The following is a 17,658-nucleotide window of genomic DNA, read 5'->3' as shown; positions in this document are numbered from 1 at the left end:
AGAGTTTAGGATCGCATCTTGAGGCTACCGTAACATTATGCACTCACAAATTAATGCTTTTATTAAGAATAAATGGCGAACGGTGCTAAAAAAAATCGATACGCTGACGGACGCAGCAAACATGCAAGTTATTACCATGTCGTGTGTCTCTCTCGAGTTTGGCCAAAATGTAAACCATTAATGCCATTAATCGGTGATTCAGAGTTTGGAGCACTTGACTTTTATGTCTCTGAAAGCATATTCTCTTGCACAAATAGCAATATCAAAAGCAAAACATTATCTGTGTTCTAAAAAGGAACGAATCTCTGCATTCCCATAGACTTCAAATAACGGCGTAATAAATATCTGTAGATTAGTCTGCGGTTCTGTTTATCGCGCAATCTTTGGGCAAGTCCTTAGTTTGGTGCCTAATTACTGAATTTGTAAAACTCCTGATAATAGATTCTGATTGTGTTCCCAAAATAAGAAAAATGATTTTATCAGATGCATGTATCTAAATGTGTTTTCCGACATCATTTGTTGGTGAGGAGATTCGTTGTTATCCATTGCCGCCATTAATTTGTTGTGCACTGGTTAAACCTTCATCCATGCACGCGGAGTACAATGAACTGCACTCCACCACTATCCCTCTGCTGTTTGGTCAGTAGACAATGGTCCAGTGGGCTGGCTGTTCACAGTCCGATTCATCGTCACCGCAGAATCTATTGAATGTGGTTGACTGTTCAAATCCCAGGATCTCGCGGTCTTCTCGAATTCGGAAAGAGACAGTTGATCCAGAACTTCCTATGAAGTACCTAAAAATGTTGCCAATTTTGAAACTACAGTACATTAAGACCCCAGACCAATTACAATTTTATTTCAAGTATAATAACTCGGCCACTTTAACTCTTTGGATACTTTTGAGTGATAGATTGTCAAATGCAAAGAAATACCCTCGAGATGACACATAACACACCCAATCAATCAGACTGTTACGGTTACCTAGCATGGCAAGCGATCCATTGGTCGATAATGGCCACGCCGCCATCTTTGTAGATACCAACTTCCTGTCGTGTTGGCTGAAACCGATGAACTTGGTGCTTCTTTAGATAGTTCCTGAACTCTTGGTATTCTGTTGAACATAAAACAAAACAGGATTTGCATATTATAGTTTACATTCTACGCGGACTGCATTACACCAGTTTGATGTTCAACATAATTGTTACAAAAAGTTGAAAAACTGTTAAAGTCAATAGTTGGGTGAACAGTCAAATAAATATTCTATAATTATATCAGCATCAATAAGTAAATAAATCTCTAGCAAACTTTGTCAAGCTAAGAATTCTTGGCGATATATTTTAAGCATTATAAATCTTAGCTCTATGTAATTGTAAATATGGTTCACTCTTTCTGTCCTTCATACCTTCCTCAGTCCCGTCGGTAGCAACAAACACTTTATCTAATGCCATCTTCTTCAGGAGTTTCTTCACGTGTTTAGCAGCTTCTTTGATGCTTGGGAGTTCTCTCCCCCTGACGTGTAGATGGTCGCCCCGTCGTAGATGGACAGCGATGTAGGCGCCCCCTACCGCCTGTCGGGGTTGGCTCTGTAAAATGATTGCTATGTCAGAAACTGAAAAATCGATGACTGTGCTTTCTTAAAAAGAATTAATTTTGATAAATTAAAAAGAAATTAAGCTGGGTGTTTTCAGATATTTGTTGTTTTGTTCTCTTCAAATATCTATCGTTAAAAATGATGAGCAATCTAATGAATGGGTTTTGGTAAATATTAACTAGGAGTTCCGATTGCATAGTCACTCATTTATAAATGAGCAGTATCCATTCATCCATCCATCAATCTAGGGGGTGTCCTGCCCCTTACCTTGACGGTTGTCCAGTCTCTCAGTACAGTGTTGTCTGTGACGTCATCAGACCCCAAGTGTTCCCTGCGGAATCTGTCGCCAGCGTCACGCAGAGGTTTGGCGTACATCATGCTTCTCCGTGCCTATTGTTAAGGAAAAAGGACGAAAAAAATGAATTTATAATGCACGTACATCATTTCAAGCTTAGAGCATGAGTGAGTTAAATATTCAACATGACACAAACAGCATTGATAAAGGATTAAGGGTAGCACAGTGATAACCTTCCAGAATAGAGAGCTGTGTTCGCCATTCTCGCCATGCAGCAGGTTCTCGGCCCGAGGTAGAAATATCAACCTAAAATCGAAAGTAAAAGGTTAAACGTTGACCTTTTGTTGACGGACGGAATGTGTCCTTATTTCAGGACATGAATGTTGTTGTCAAAGACCATTTACTTTCCCGTTGTGTTCTCTGCAAGGAATGTTGCCATAAGACTTAGTTGCCCAAAGAAGGAGAGACAATTGAATTTTTCTGCATAAATCTCCTCGATTCCAAAATACCAGTGACGCCATTTTCCTTCCGCATCCTATAGCATCATGGAGCAAGAAAAGAAAAATCAACATACAAAAATCATATTACGATTACGAGCTCCTGGAGTTACTGAGTAATGAGCAAAATCGATAACAGAATTACAAAAAAGGTAACTATATAGGGTGCCAACAACAAAGTACATGAAGTCACATATGGAACGAGACATAGATTTCAAACTCGCCAACCTGTTGAAATCTGGAATCCCTTTGACACCTGTCAATCATGATGGTGTCCCAGTCTGTGACGTCTACCACGCCCTGTAGATGGTATACCTCGTCTATGATTGGTTCTCGTTCTGGATAGAAAGACAAAGCAACCAATCGTAGGAGTTAGAATGGAAGCTGTTTGAATATATATTTGAAATGTTGTCTTGATGGTCTAAGGACTTAAAACATGTACATGACATCAACAGCACATATAAGTTCTCAATGAAACTTATAGTTTCAATGCACGTATAACAACTGTATAGTCCTACAAAAAGAACTTAGTACTTTTGGTATACAGTGTGTGATTCCAATGAACATTTTCTTTTGATATTGTCCTCTAATGAACATTTGCTATTTAAAAGATCCAACAATGAGGACTATCTTTTGATAGAGTCCTCATTGATGGCTAATTTTAGGCAGGAGAATTTACTTTTGATATAGTCCCTTACTTACTTTTGATATTATAGTCTATTAACTCACCTCGGATATACAGTCCTCCAATTAGGACATAGGCCTCCTTTTGATACAGTCACGGAATAATGACTTACTTTTGATACAGTCCCGGAATTATGACTTACTTTTGATACAGTCCCGGAATTATGACTTACTTTTGATATAGTCCCCCAGTTCAATCACGGGCACGTGTTTACCGAGGCTGTCCACGTCAAAGAACTCGGACCATTTCAGTCGGTCCTGATCGACGTCACGTGACTTCCAGTGCCACATCCTGACCCATGGTGGGAGTACGAGGACCCAGGGCTCGCGCTCATTCAGGTGGTGCACCAGGTTGGCCACCCTCATGTATACGTCCCTTCTCAGGTTGAAACCCTCACCGGGATTGACGTCATACAGTATAAACCTAAAATGGAGAAGTAAATGACGCCATACAGTAGAAATGTGAATCAGACAGTGACAACGTTTATATGTGGTTTATCGTAGGAAAAATAAATAAAAGAAACGTAATGACAATTACTCTGTAGACCTTGTTTTATTCCGATACCGTACTGATTAAACCGTTTTAATGGTATGTAGTCTGTCCCAAAATATTTATGCAACACATTTGGACGATTTTTATTAAAAATACCTGTGCAAGAAGTGCAATTGAAATAGTTGAAAGGAATACTTTCCAAGATAATTTCACTGACACAATATCATCTTTCACTCAGAAAAATTCACAGGAACGAAAACAGATTCCTTACGGAGATTTATAATTGGGAATGTTTACATCTTTTCTCCATTCGGAATACATCGCGCAATTTTTCAACGTTATCATCCGGGCTTGCTGTAATACAAAATCCCCGTAGACATCACATTTTTTAGCATTGTAATGAAACAAGATAAGCTAACAGGGCCGTTTCGACTGAGAACATTTTTCATACCTTTGAACATCGTTTGAACCCTGAGGTACTTAAAAATATCAAGCAATTAAGCGAAATGTGAATCCAGAATATCTTGGGACAGAGTATAGTAAGATTTTCTAAATTTAAAAAAATTGGAATTTCAGCTGGTGTGTTAGCGGCAGGTTTCTTATTTCTATATTTCATGAGATTGACAGGTGGAAAAGCATTATGTATGCATGCATATTAAAAATTGGACTTCGATACCGTTACGTATGCTACACACAGGTGCTTGTGGACTGGACCGTGCACAACCCCCCCCCCCCTTTCTATTTTTTTTTTTCAATTTTTTTTTTAATTTCTTTAATTAATTATCGTTAACAACCCCTTATATATGTCTCCAGTCGAAAAATAACTGAAATATCACAAATCTGAGGCATTTTATATTCACAATCGTTTCCCCTATACATAAAAAGATAATAAAAATAACAATAATTAAAAAAAGAAATTAATAAAAAAAAAATTGAAAAAAAAAATAGAATGGGGGGGGGGGGGGGGTAGTGCACGGTCCAGTCCACAAGCACCTGTGATGCTACATTATGCATAATCTTTACAAACAATATACAAAGTACTTCTGTTTGTGGTATATTCTGAGCACAGTCATTACAATGAGTGCTCTAGTGCTTCTGTTTATAGTGTTAGTCTGTACACTTTCAATCTCTTCAGATTACACGCAAAGTACTTGTTCATTACACAGTCTGTGTACTTTGTACTTCTATTCACGCTGCGTGCATTCAGTCACTACTAACTAAACACAGTACTTCCCAGTACGTAACCATATTTTTTTACCTGGCGTTTTCTTTGATGTCATACTTGGTCCTTCCGGTGCAGTGTTCTTCTTCCGGTCCGGTGTCGCCGTGGTTCCGGGGGAAGATACATGACAGATAGAGGAGACATAACAGCAGCGACCAGGACGGCATGACACGGGTCCCAGGGTGTCTCGTTTAAATATACGGCAAGTTAACGCCTTACAAAAATAATCCCAACGTAAGGAGATTATCGAGAGATTTAAATAATGACCACGCATGTAATGAACCTTCTAGGCTATGTCGGTCCATACATGTACGAGGTCTTATGGTCATAAGAGATTTTATCCGATTTGTCCAAGATCAGGAAAGGATTGGCAAAAAACAAAGTATCAAAATTTATTTACACCCCCGCCTCCCGCCCCAATAAATGAGAGATGAAATCGTCTGCAAACATACCAGTGAAGTAACGTTTTATTCCGTTTCAAGATCTGTGAAGAATTAGTTGAGAAGAAAGTATTAAAGTTTACTAGCCCCCCCCCCCCCCCCCCCCCCCCCCCTCGCTCCATAAACAAAACAAAACAAAAGACATAAAACAAAACGAGGAGAGGGAACTTCAGCAAACATACCAGTAAAGTAACTTATTTTCGTTTCAAGATCAGTGAAAAATTAGTCAAGAAGAAAGTATTAAAGTTTATTAGCCCCTTCCCCCCAACCCCCTCCCAAAAATAAATTAATAACAAAACAAAAAGTAAACCGAGGGAGCGGAACTTCTGCAAACATCCCAGTGAAGTTTTCTTTCTTAAAACGCCTCCCGATGCTAAAATAATTAAATGTTTCCTTATCATTATTACTTTCTATATACAATATTTCAAATTTAAAGTCTTTATAGGGAAGATCATACCTCTATAAAAGCATAAAATATTGTAATCACAAACAGATAATCGAAGTATTTTGTTGCATATCATTTTACCTCAAGTGAAATTAAACCTGAGGTTTATCAGTAACTTGTCTAGTCGGTAACTTGTCTAGTCCGCGTGCAGTGTCCTGATGGCCCATAAATTCGACTTTGTGAAATTCAGTAAACAAGGAAATAAATACGTTGTCTTTTCGTGAATTTTTATTAAAGTTGTATAATAACAATAATGTAGATCATATTAAAAACAGAATTTGTGACAAATGGAAATACATGAATAAAATGGAGATGAATTAAACCCTGTGTCCTTTCAGCATAATTATCAAATGAATACATGTACCCCAGCATCCAAGAAACACATTACTAATACATATACCTCAGCATGCAAGAAACAGAGAAGATCTACTGATTGGTAAATCAAAAATATCGAACTAGGGTGAATCCACGCACAAGAGGATGAAATGCTGCAATACAAGTGTAGTGTGCATAAGCCATTCATCAAAACAAAAAAATCAGAGAATTTCTATTTCATTCCTAATTAGATACATTGTACATTCATACATTTTGCTCAGCGCCCATTCTGCATTCCCCATCATTACGTAATCATCAAACATACATAAAAGTCTCTGACAACACAACACAATGACAATAATGAACAAAATCACCAAGATATGATTATCAGACAGGTTTTGCATAGTGATGTAATTGCATAAAAATATCTCTTTTATAATATGGAAGATTTCAGCGACTTTGACAGTAAAGGGATTGAAAAAAAAACATTGTTTTAAACATAACCAACATATTCCTGTTTGAAAACATTTACCCGGTATATGATTAACATTTGACAGGAACTGCAGAGTTCTTCACTAGAGCTCTAATTTCATTACATCCATGTTTGGTAAGGTCATGTTTTACTGTATTTATCTAAGTCAGACATCAATCTGGGAACATTCTAACTACAAATCCCAGTATTCATTGTAGATGTGGATTTCAAGATCTTATATTCATTTTACACACAGTCTTCATTAAAATATGTGTGACAAGATTGTTTAACAAATTAAACACAACTAACACAAAAGGTTTTAAACATACACAAACATGTCAAATAAAACACCAAAGCCATAACAATTTGATATCATCTCTAAGAATAAAAAACTTATATAATTATTGAGGATTTGAAACCTAAAGCTCCCATCAAATAAAACAATAATACCATAACAGTATGTTTTCATCTCAAAGACTAAAAAGATAAAGCTCTGAACACTTTGGAATTATATAAATGCCTAGGACCCTTAGTAGACTATCTTCCATATAGACGGTTTCTCACAGTCAGAATCATTGTCTGGACAGAGTCTATTGAAGGTCGTGTCAGGGTCAAATCCAAGAATCTCTCGCTCCTCTTGGATACGGAAGGAAAAAGTAGATTCATAGCTACCAATAAAATACCTGAAAAATAAAAGTTCAAATTGAAATATTTATCATCAAAAAATTCAATCTGACATTCAAACAGTTTGTGTTTTTCACAGTAACTTGATGATGTCAACTCATTCTGTATGGCAATATCTGGGTCAGTAAATATTTTCTAAATAAATTTATTTTTCTCTTCATAGCACATCAAATATTTCCTTATAATTACGTTCAAAAAATGTATTATGTAAAAAGGGAGGTAAAAGGAACTTAACAATAATGTAAAACAGAAACATTTGTTTAGAACAGTATGAACACACATAAAGTGAATGCACATAGAGTTGTCAAAACAACCACAGGTTTTTTTTGTTAAATGCTTTAGAGTTGTACCTTGCATGGGCCGCAATCCACTGATCTATAATCGCAACCCCTCCATCCTTGTATTTCTCCTTAATTTCCTTAGATGGAACAAATCTGTAAACTTTTGATTTCTTGAAATAGTTCTTGAATTCTTCAAATTCTGAAACAAAGGTAACATTTCAAAAGTTGAATCAATGATGCTAATTAGAACCTAAGCAAGTACTCGTATTTGAACAAACTAATGTAGAGACATAGACAAACAGTCAGCTATATGTAAACGAACTGTTATTGACATTCAAGAAAAGTTCATGTCATTTCAAAAGAACATTATCATCCCCCTATTTCCCCCCATGAACCGGTCCTTGAATCAATGCCCCTTACTTATGAATAATAACATCTAATATATATTCAAAGTCCTCCTAGTTTTACTCGAGCCTACCTTCACTGGGAGCGTCCGTGGCTACAAAGACCTTCTGAAGGTTGTACTTTTTGAGTATTTTCTTGATTTGTTTGGCGGCCCCCTTCAATGAGGGTAGGTTTCCCTCCCTGGCATACAGGTAGTCCCTTCTCCGTAAGTGGACGCCTACATAGGGGCCCCCTAGAGCATCACCGTGGTTCCTCTGGGGGTAGAAACAAGACAAATTATTATATAAATTATACAAAAATGTCTGTATAAATCGTAACCATGAGCAGGGTTTGATTTCACATTGTCTTTAACACTTCACTTCTAAACAAACAACAAATTCTAATGGCTCACAAATACATTTGCAAATACAAGAAAAAAGGGTATCAACATTTTGATTTTTTTGTTGCTATTTATATGCTTTGTAGGGAATGCTGCAACTACTTAAATAAAAGTATTATATGACTATGAAGAAGTATAAATGTACACTAGACTTGTATTAATGTGTACATTGTTAATCAGTTTTTATCCACATTGGACACAAGTTAATGAACTTTAGTGTCCTCTCCAAAGTTCTATATAATACAGAACACAGAGTGTCACCCTGGTATGCTGTATGTTATATGACAGGACATGCTGTCTGTTATATGACAGGACACGCTGTATGTTATATGACAGGAGATGCTGTATGTTATATGACAGGACACGCTATATGTTATATGACAGGACATGCTGTATGTTATATGACAGGACATGCTGTATGTTATATGACAGGACACGCTGTCTGTTATATGACAGGACATGCTGTATGTTATATGACAGGACATGCTGTCTGTTATATGACAGGACATGCTGTATGTTATATGACAGGACATGCTGTCTGTTATATGACAGGACATGCTGTATGTTATATGACAGGACACGCTGTATGTTATATGACAGGACATGCGGTATGTTATATGACAGGACATGCTGTATGTTATATGACAGGACATGCTGTATGTTATATGACAGGACACGCTGTATGTTATATGACAGGACATGATGTATGTTATATGACAGGACATGCTGTCTGTTATATGACAGGACATGCTGTATGTTATATGACAGGACATGCTGTATGTTATATGACAAGAAATCATGCTGTATGTTATATGACAGAACACGCTGTATGTTATATGCCAGGACATGCTGTATGTTATATGACAGGACATGTTGTATGTTATATGACAGGCCACGCTGTATTTTATATGACAGGACATTCTGTATGTTATATGACAGGACATTCTGTATGTTATATGACAGGACATGCTGTATGTTATATGACAGGACATGCTGTATGTTATATGACAGGACATGCTGTATGTTATATGACAAGACATGCTGTATGTTATATGACAGAACACTCTGTATGTTATATGCCAGGACATGCTGTATGTTATATGACAGGACACGCTATTTGTTATATGACAGGACATGCTGTATGTTATATGACAGGATATGTGGTGACCGGTACCTTCATCTTGGTCCAGTCCTCTAGCTCCGTTTTATCATCGGGATCTGTGGAGTCCAGGTTTTCCCGCCGGAACTCATCTCCGATGTTTCTTAAGTGTTTGGCAAACACCATACTTCTTCTGGCCTGTTTACAGAGAGGAAGATGGAGAGATTAGAGGATTTGGGTTGGGATAAACTTTGAATTACAACGTACAATGAATTAATATGATTTGAAAAATGCTAAATACTTGTAAATATAGTTCATTATAATTTTATTACATATGTACTTAGAACACTTATATTTTACATAAACTTGGGTTTTAATCTAATCAAGAATTAAGACTCCATATGTATACACGTACTAACTATATATGGCTTTTTTATCATTACATGTACCAAATTGCAGCTAATGGGATGTAAATAATGAAAAAAACTTAAGATGAGATTATAATGATTACTTCATTATAACCATAAGACACAATTATCAGTGATTAACAGTGCTTCAATCAGACAAATGATATCAGAAAATGTCAATGGAGTAAGGAAAACAATATCTGCATCTAGAAGCTGTCCACGTGAAACACCAGGGAACTCCAGGAAACCCTGCAATATCATGGAACATGGTAAAACAGTTCCCACCAAATAGCTGGGTAATATTGTTTTATCAAAATGTATTCATGCATTCATGTATTTTCTTAATATATTCAACCAAATATTTATGATTGGGTCAATCTAATTTAAATTAGATGTTAGATCCACTTGCTTAGTCATTTGTGTAGTGAGTAAGTGAGCAGACCTAACATCTAATTTTAATTAGATTGTGGTCAGGTAAGAGTTACCTGCCCTTTATAATATAACAATTACTAGAGATTCTATACATTACATTAATAAGAGGTTGAAAATGAATAAATGATAAACACTGCATTACTCTCCTTAGTACCGAGAAATTCAATGTGCTAGACACTGACTGGATTTCACATGGACATCCTCTGAAACTTGGTAGGTACAGAGATGAGGAGAGACCCTTTCACAATAACTGTAGTACTGCTCTCTTGCAGGGCAAATTGATATACCTTGCCGAAATTTAGTAGGTATATAATTAAATGACAAAATTGAAATAATCGATGTTACGTCACATTTTACCAAACTATGTCATTTTGCCCTGCAAAAGAGCAGTACCGCAGTTACCACAGAGGGTCTAGAGAAAAGAAATGTTTACACCTCAGGACACACGCACTCAAGGACACACACACTTACACTCCAGTACTGGGAGCTATGCTCTCCATAAAAGCCATGGGTAAGTTTCTCTGTCCTTCCTAAGTAAACTGAACTAAATACAAATGTTCAAATCAAAAAGCAAATTGTTACGTTTTGATTCATTTAAAAAAAATGGATTGTTTTAGTGATATTCCCACTGGAAAAACGAACTTGCAATCAGTATACATGTACCGATTAGACCTAACCTAACAGAAAGTAAACCCCAACTAAACCCTAGGTTTACTTTCTGGGTTTACTCTGGGTTTACTTCGGGTTTACTAGAAAGGACCCAGAGTAAACCTAGAGTGGACACAGAGAGTAAACCCAGTCAGAAGTATACCCCTGAAAGCAGATGCTAACTGTGTATTCGAAATATACAAAGGGTAAGAATAACAGGCAGTAGGATGGTAAGATAAAATACTAGCTATAGTCTGCTTCACACTTCAGTGCATACAGTTTACCTCAAAAGCAATTTCAACATAAACCCAGAGTAAACCCCAAGTAAACCCCAAAAGTAAACCCGAGGTTTAGTTGGGGTTAACTCTGGTGTTATGTTGGGTCTGATCGGTACTGTACATGTACATGTATACCAATGTATCATAGATATCAGCTGTCCAAAGATAAGCATACTGTTTCATTGATAAACCTACATGTATCATTTTACTATTTTCCATGGTGCATTCCTATGACTAGGAGACTGGCAGTTTTTCTTTACTCTAATTCATTTAGGCATTCAGGAGTAAAATTCCATACAATGAGGCATTAGACAGCTGTGATAAAAGTTTTTGCTCCCCTAAATCTTTAATTGGCTGTAGTGAGCTAACACCATGTACCTATCTGGTGAAAAAAATTGCTCCTCCAAACACCCTTCCACAGTCAAGCCTTCAACTGGACTCATACATGAGAAACACTCTAAAGAAACATATTTATATGCAGTCATGTACAAATATTACTGAAGGATTGACTAATGCATAAATTACAGTAAAACTCAAATACAGCCCCATCGAAGTCCAAAATCCTTGTGACATGCAGTACTGAAACACTACGCTAAGAACAGCATACGCATGCATACACAGTGAAACCAATAGGAATTTTGAATGTATCGAGCTAGCGGGGCACCAACTAAAAATCTAGCTACGAGTGGCCATTACTCACTTTCCAATATTCACTGTTCCCAAAGTGATCATGTAAAAGGACCTCGGCCCGGGGAAGCATTACACACCTAGAAATTTAATCCAAAATAATGTGACATCAGACAGATTAGAGAGGCTACATTTAGGGTTTTATTTTGGTAAGGGAATAGTACAATTGTTGTCCTTTCAAATTATAAAACCCTATAATACTAATCTGAACTACACATGCAACTAGTATTATATTTTTAGCACATTCAATTACAATCTTATAAATGTTTTGTACACACTTTCAATCCAAAAGAAAATTTGTTAATTGTATTACTTTATAAATGTTGAACTCTTTTATGACTATGGAACATATTTTCTTTAATTAGCAAATAAATGTAACATATATAATTTGGAGAGTATATTTCACAGTATGAAAACACATAGAGTGGGGTTGACCACAAACCACCAAATGATCAGTTGTCTTGAAGCACCTCTCAACATGATGAGTTAGGCATTTCTTTGTAATTACAATCACTACTCATTCGATAGTGAGTACTTTACCTGCCAGTGGTATTTTTCAGTAGGAACGGCTTTATGAATGTGGCATGTCCCATATAGGACAAACAGGCAAACTTCTTGGCATACACTTCTTCATACCCAAAAAACCAGCTGTACCAATTCCCCTCCTCATCCTTTACAAAAAATAAACCAACAATTTTGTCACACAACAAGAATATTTCCTTTTATTCTTCACTTTATTATAGTAAATAAAAAAATTAAGATCAAATTGAAAACAAACAAAGATTTGTATTCTATAAGAATTAATATTTTTTCATGTATTTTGATAAAAAGCATTTGCTCGTCATATTGAAAATGACTTTGCAATTTGTGATAAACATTTATTTACGGTACATCTACCAAGTATAATTTCCTCTATTTCTTACGGAAAGTTATAGTTAATTCATAGCTGTATAGAAACAGCCTGACTGAAATCTACACCCCCCATTTATCGATTGGTCGAAATCTACAGCGGCCGAAAGTGACAGGACTGAAATTGACACGCCCTGTTTATTGATTGGTCTGAACCTACAGCGATCTTAGTAAAATCACGGACTGCACGAAATAATCTTGATGATGCCAGACTCAGAGTCTCAGAGGAGACAATTTGGCTGTTTCTTTCAGCTAACGCACTTATGTACTTAACAGTAATTAAGTGAATTTTACTAACTTTTCATAATCAATTTATTAATTAGTTAAAGAAAATGTAAATATAAACAATAAAATGCTTTCTTTTATGATTCATGCGGGTTATGAAGGTAGCGATCATTGCCGGAAAAATTAACATAACTCGCTGACGCGGGTTATGTATTTTTCCTGCAATGTCGCTAACCTCATATCCCAAATGAATCAGAAAAGAAAGCATTTCATTGTTTAAATAAATGTGAATTGTCAGATGATTAGAGTCATGATAACTATCTCTCAGGCCTTAAAGTTTTTTTGCAAATCCCAAGTTAATGTAAAATCAATGCCAATCTCTATCATTTTTAAATTACTTGCCTGCACAAACCCTGTTCCCTCATTACACTCGGTGATGTTCATCTTTTCCTCCCACTTGGTCCAGCCTCCCTTAAACCCTTGCAGATAATAAACCTCATCTATGACTGGCTCCCCTCTCACTACAAACAAAGCAAGGTAATAATCCTCATCAATGACTGACTCCCCTCTCACTACAAACAAAGCAATGTCATAAACCTCATCAATGACTGACTCCCCTCTCACTGCAAACAAAGCAAGGTAATAAACCTCATCAATGACTGACTCCCCTCTCACTACAAACAAAGCAAGGTAATAAACCTCATCAATGACTGGCTCCCCTCTCACTACAAACAAAGCAAGGTTATAAACCTCATCAATGACTGGCTCCCCTCTCACTACAAATAAAGAAAGGTTATAAACCTCATCCATGACTGGCTCCCCTCTCACTACAAACAAAGCAAGGTAATAAACCTCATCAATGACTGACTCCTCTCTCACTACAAACAAAGCAAGGTAATAAACCTCATCAATGACTGGCTCCCCTCTCACTGCAAACAAAGCAAGGTAATAAACCTCATCAATGACTGACTCCCCTCTCACTACAAACAAAGCAAGGTAATAAACCTCATCAGTGACCGACTCCCCTCTAACCATAAACAAAACAAGGTAATAAACCTCATCAATGACTGGCTCCCCTCTTACTACAAACAAAGCAAGGTAATAAACCTCATCTATGACTGGCTCCCCTCTCACTACAAACAAAGCAAGGTAATAAACCTCATCAACGACTGGCTCCCCTCTCACTACAAACAAAACAAGGTAATAAACCTCATCAATGACTGGCTCCCCTCTCACTACAAACAAAGCAAGGTAATAAACCTCATCAATGACTGTCTCCTCTCTCACTACAAACAAAGCAAGGTAATTAACCTCATCAATGACTGACTCCCCTCTCACTACAAACAAAGCAAGGTAATAAACCTCATTAATGACTGACTCCCTCTCACTACAAACAAAGCAAGGTAATAAACCTCATCAATGACTGACTCCCCTCTCACTACAAACAAAGCAATGTAATAAACCTCATCAATGACTGGCTCCCCTCTCACTACAAACAAAGCAAGGTAATAAACCTCATCAATGACTGGCTCCTCTCTCACTACAAACAAAGCAAGGCAATAAACCTCATCAATGACTGGCTCCCCTCTCACTACAAACAAAGCAATGTAATAAACCTCATCAATGACTGGCTCCCCTCTCACTACAAACAAAGCAAGGTAATAAACCTCATCAATGACTGACTCCCCTCTCACTACAAACAAAGCAATGTAATAAACCTCATCAATGACTGGCTCCCCTCTCACTACAAACAAAGCAAGGCAATAAACCTCATCAATGACTGACTCCCCTCTCACTACAAACAAAGCAAGGTAATAAACCTCATCAATGACTGGCTCCCCTCTCACTACAAACAAAGCAAGGTAATAAACCTCATCAATGACTGACTCCTCTCTCACTACAAACAAAGCGATGTAATAAACCTCATCAATGACTGGCTCCTCTCTCACTACAAACAAAGCAATGTAATAAACCTCATCAATGACTGGCCTCCCCCTCACTACAAACAAAGCAAGGTAATAAACCTAATCTATGACTGGCTCCCATTTCAATATCAACAAAGCGCATATCATAATCACAGTGCTGAGAGAGGGGGATACATATTATACAAGACTTACCCACAAGCACCTAACGTTATATTTTTCTAATAATAATCAATACTGAATACAGGGTTATTTTTGTCCAATGCAATGTTTGCCCTTCTTCCCTTGCAAACAGTTTTGCCCTGTCTTGAATGTACCCAGATATAGCTGTGTTTAAAGAGTGAAATTTTGAGACATTACAATTTACCAAGTCATAAATTTAACTACTGACAACAAGGGCGAAATTAAAGGGGCGAAAATAAAATGGGGGCAAATATTTCTCTGTATACATTGATATCCTCTACCTACTAATACATCTTTGTGTATCGTTAGGTAGAGCGTATACATGTAAGATTTTAATATAATGAGACAAATTTATAACACCATGCAAGTGTCTGTGGATTCATCCTCAAAATCAAAACAATGTTAATCATATGTCAGGGTATTGGGTGCTATTGTATATTCTCATAATTATTTAATAAATAGTGAAGTAAAAATCAAACATTAATGTTTCCATCGGGCATCCTGAGAAAATGTGAATATTCATCCTTATGTATATAAAAAATTCTGAATTTCATTTCCGAAGTCAAAAGAATTGAACATTTCTTCAAACTTAAGGGATATTATCTGCTGTATTTTTTTTCCTTTTACATTGATTTCATTTCTCAATTATTTAACTAAATTGCAAATCATAATCAATATCCCAGGTGTAAATGCTAAGTGCAAATATTTTTCTTCTGGTGAGAACCATGTATTGTGCTAGGTTGTTTCAACTTTCAAGGACAACGAACACATAACAGAAGGCTATAGAACTGATATAACATATTAAAAGATGCAATATATAGAGTAGATAACATACACTTCAGATATTCTTCAAACTCAATGACAGGGACATGTTCCCGTAAGCTGGGAAGATCAAAGAAAGTTGACCATGGAATCTTAATCTGCTCCAGGTCGGGCGATTTCCAGTGATATAGCCGGCCCCAGGGTGGGAGGACCAGCACCCACGGCTCTTCTTTGTTCAGCTCCTTCACAAGGTTGGTCACTCTCATGTACACATCACGACGTAAGTTAAACCCCTCTCCTGGGTTAACATCATACAGTAAATATCTGAATGAGAAATAGGTTTCCACATAAAACCAATCAGTTTGCATAAGCATTGTAGTATTTGTGTTATATCAATTCCCTTATTGGTGAGCATGCCCTGCATTACGCTCATTCCAGTAAACACAGAATAAAGCGTAAGAAAAGGGGGCATCTTTGTAAGCAAAGGGTCCAATTACCCCGAGAATAACAAATTGGACCCTTTACTAGTGAAGATGAAGAGGGGGTAATAATGCATTTCTATGCAAACTCATACCCTGAAATTGTTGAAACAAAATTACTGGCAAACAATTCCGGCATATTAAAACCAAATTATGCTAGGCTAATGTTCTCTCATTCAAAGTACTACATGTATATAGGCAAACAGTATGTTAGCGGATTAATTTCTACACAAACTTAGGGATCATACATGCACTTCAGTTCAGTCTACATGCACTCGCAAAAAAAGTTCACCCTTTTGTAAAATATTAACAGTGTTACTGTATTATTATACAATAGCGCGAACTTAAACCACAGGCCTCTGAATTTCTATCAATAAGCCATTAAATGTAGGGGAAGATAGAGATATATACCCTATCTAAATTCAGAGGCCTATAAAGATAGGGTATATATATCTCTCTCTTCCCCTACATTTAATGGCTTATTGATAGAAATTCAGAGGCCTGTGCTTAAACAGCGCCCGTAGTTCACATGGTTCAGACGATGTTGACGTGGCCTTTCTCTTTTCTAATTCACATGGTGGTCTGAACTATACAGGAAGAAGACATACCTCACAGACTTTGCCTGTCCAAATTTTGTCGTGTCGCTCTCCCCTGCACTAAATGCTATATCATCTTCAGCATCTGCACGCACAAAAACAGCAAGCCAGCAAATAAATACAACGAGTGTCAAATGCCAAGCTTCCTTGGTCTCCATGATGAAATACGAATATCGAGCCCGATGTTATTCGTATAAATCGTAAAAATCAAAGAACCGAAAGTACTCGGAAGCGTTGATATTGATGCAATAACTGTACAGGATATACTGAATACCATTTCAATATTTTATTTTCCACAATCATATGTAAGATAGACTGTTGTCACATGATCGTGATATTAAGTCTGTTATAAACCTGATTTCCCGTCTTATTTGTTGAGAAAACTTTATATGTGATATCATATAATTTTATGCAGTTTTCTGTGCAAGAAAAATGTGTTACACAATTTATTATTTGTAGTTCGACCTGTAATGTGGCTAATACATCTGTCCATGTCAGTGCTGTGTTTGCAACGAAAAGCATTCAATTATATAATTATATTTCATTTTTGCGAATATATCATACAACCCGCAGTAAAAAAATAATCACAGAAAATACGGTATGTCGACTCTAGATCTAGCACGATCGTGTAATTGATATTGTATATTACCAAGAACCGTGCGATTTATAGGTTTAATGTATATCCATAAATAAGTTGTACAATGATAAAACGGAAATGATGAATGTAATTGAAAACAGGATCACGGAGGAGATATTCTCAAATAAAAAAAAGAGAGGATATTTTCTATCTCATTTTTGAGCTCTTAAAAAAGATATTTGCCCAAATCA

At 36.6% G+C, this 17,658-nt stretch overlaps 2 protein-coding genes across 8 annotated transcripts; both read right to left on the bottom strand.

The window, feature by feature from the left end:
* Nucleotides 1–45: 45 nt before the first annotated feature.
* On the bottom strand, nucleotides 46–5,024 carry LOC105319676 (GDP-fucose protein O-fucosyltransferase 2). Its single transcript, XM_011417298.4, has 9 exons — nucleotides 4,819–5,024; nucleotides 3,241–3,491; nucleotides 2,612–2,721; nucleotides 2,291–2,421; nucleotides 2,120–2,192; nucleotides 1,859–1,981; nucleotides 1,403–1,583; nucleotides 982–1,111; nucleotides 46–794 (listed from the first exon to the last, which is right to left on the bottom strand). Exons 1-9 carry the CDS (start codon nucleotides 4,947–4,949, stop codon nucleotides 641–643), a joined length of 1,284 nt encoding a protein of 427 aa, XP_011415600.3. The 5' UTR covers nucleotides 4,950–5,024; the 3' UTR covers nucleotides 46–640.
* Nucleotides 5,025–5,873: 849 nt separating this feature from the next.
* On the bottom strand, nucleotides 5,874–17,012 carry LOC105319678 (GDP-fucose protein O-fucosyltransferase 2). 7 transcript variants are annotated; one of them, XM_066083712.1, is made up of 10 exons: nucleotides 16,843–17,012; nucleotides 15,829–16,079; nucleotides 14,709–14,734; nucleotides 13,291–13,383; nucleotides 12,295–12,425; nucleotides 11,768–11,834; nucleotides 9,378–9,500; nucleotides 7,898–8,078; nucleotides 7,489–7,618; nucleotides 5,874–7,137 (listed from the first exon to the last, which is right to left on the bottom strand). In XM_066083712.1, the coding sequence occupies exons 1-10, from the start codon at nucleotides 16,986–16,988 to the stop codon at nucleotides 6,984–6,986; spliced, it is 1,302 nt and encodes a 433-aa protein (XP_065939784.1). In that variant the 5' UTR covers nucleotides 16,989–17,012; the 3' UTR covers nucleotides 5,874–6,983. The 7 variants fall into 7 exon arrangements, with proteins under 7 accessions (XP_065939784.1, XP_065939786.1, XP_065939789.1 ...); XM_066083714.1 differs by lacking the exon at nucleotides 14,709–14,734 and adding an exon at nucleotides 14,607–14,632; XM_066083717.1 differs by lacking the exon at nucleotides 14,709–14,734 and adding an exon at nucleotides 14,505–14,530.
* Nucleotides 17,013–17,658: the final 646 nt, after the last annotated feature.

The sequence above is a fragment of the Magallana gigas genome, chromosome 5 (assembly GCF_963853765.1).
Source record: "Magallana gigas chromosome 5, xbMagGiga1.1, whole genome shotgun sequence".
NCBI lineage: Eukaryota > Metazoa > Mollusca > Bivalvia > Ostreida > Ostreidae > Magallana > Magallana gigas.
This window is presented reverse-complemented; position numbering and strand designations above follow the sequence as displayed.

Excerpts from the sequence above, each read along its gene's own strand:
- LOC105319676 (XM_011417298.4), bottom strand. The coding sequence starts at position 4,949 with ATGCCGTCCTGGTCGCTGCTGTTATGTCTCCTCTATCTGTCATGTATC. Across the intron at positions 3,492-4,818 it reads GACATCAAAGAAAACGCCAG|GTTTATACTGTATGACGTCA; the intron begins GTAAAAAAATAT and ends TCTCCATTTTAG. Across the intron at positions 2,422-2,611 it reads GGGATTCCAGATTTCAACAG|GATGCGGAAGGAAAATGGCG; the intron begins GTTGGCGAGTTT and ends ATGATGCTATAG.
- LOC105319678 (XM_066083712.1), bottom strand. The coding sequence starts at position 16,988 with ATGGAGACCAAGGAAGCTTGGCATTTGACACTCGTTGTATTTATTTGC. Across the intron at positions 13,384-14,708 it reads GGGAGCCAGTCATTGATGAG|GTTTATTATCTGCAAGGGTT; the intron begins GTTTATTACCTT and ends GTCATAGATGAG. Across the intron at positions 12,426-13,290 it reads AGGGAACAGGGTTTGTGCAG|GATGAGGAGGGGAATTGGTA; the intron begins GCAAGTAATTTA and ends TTTTTTGTAAAG.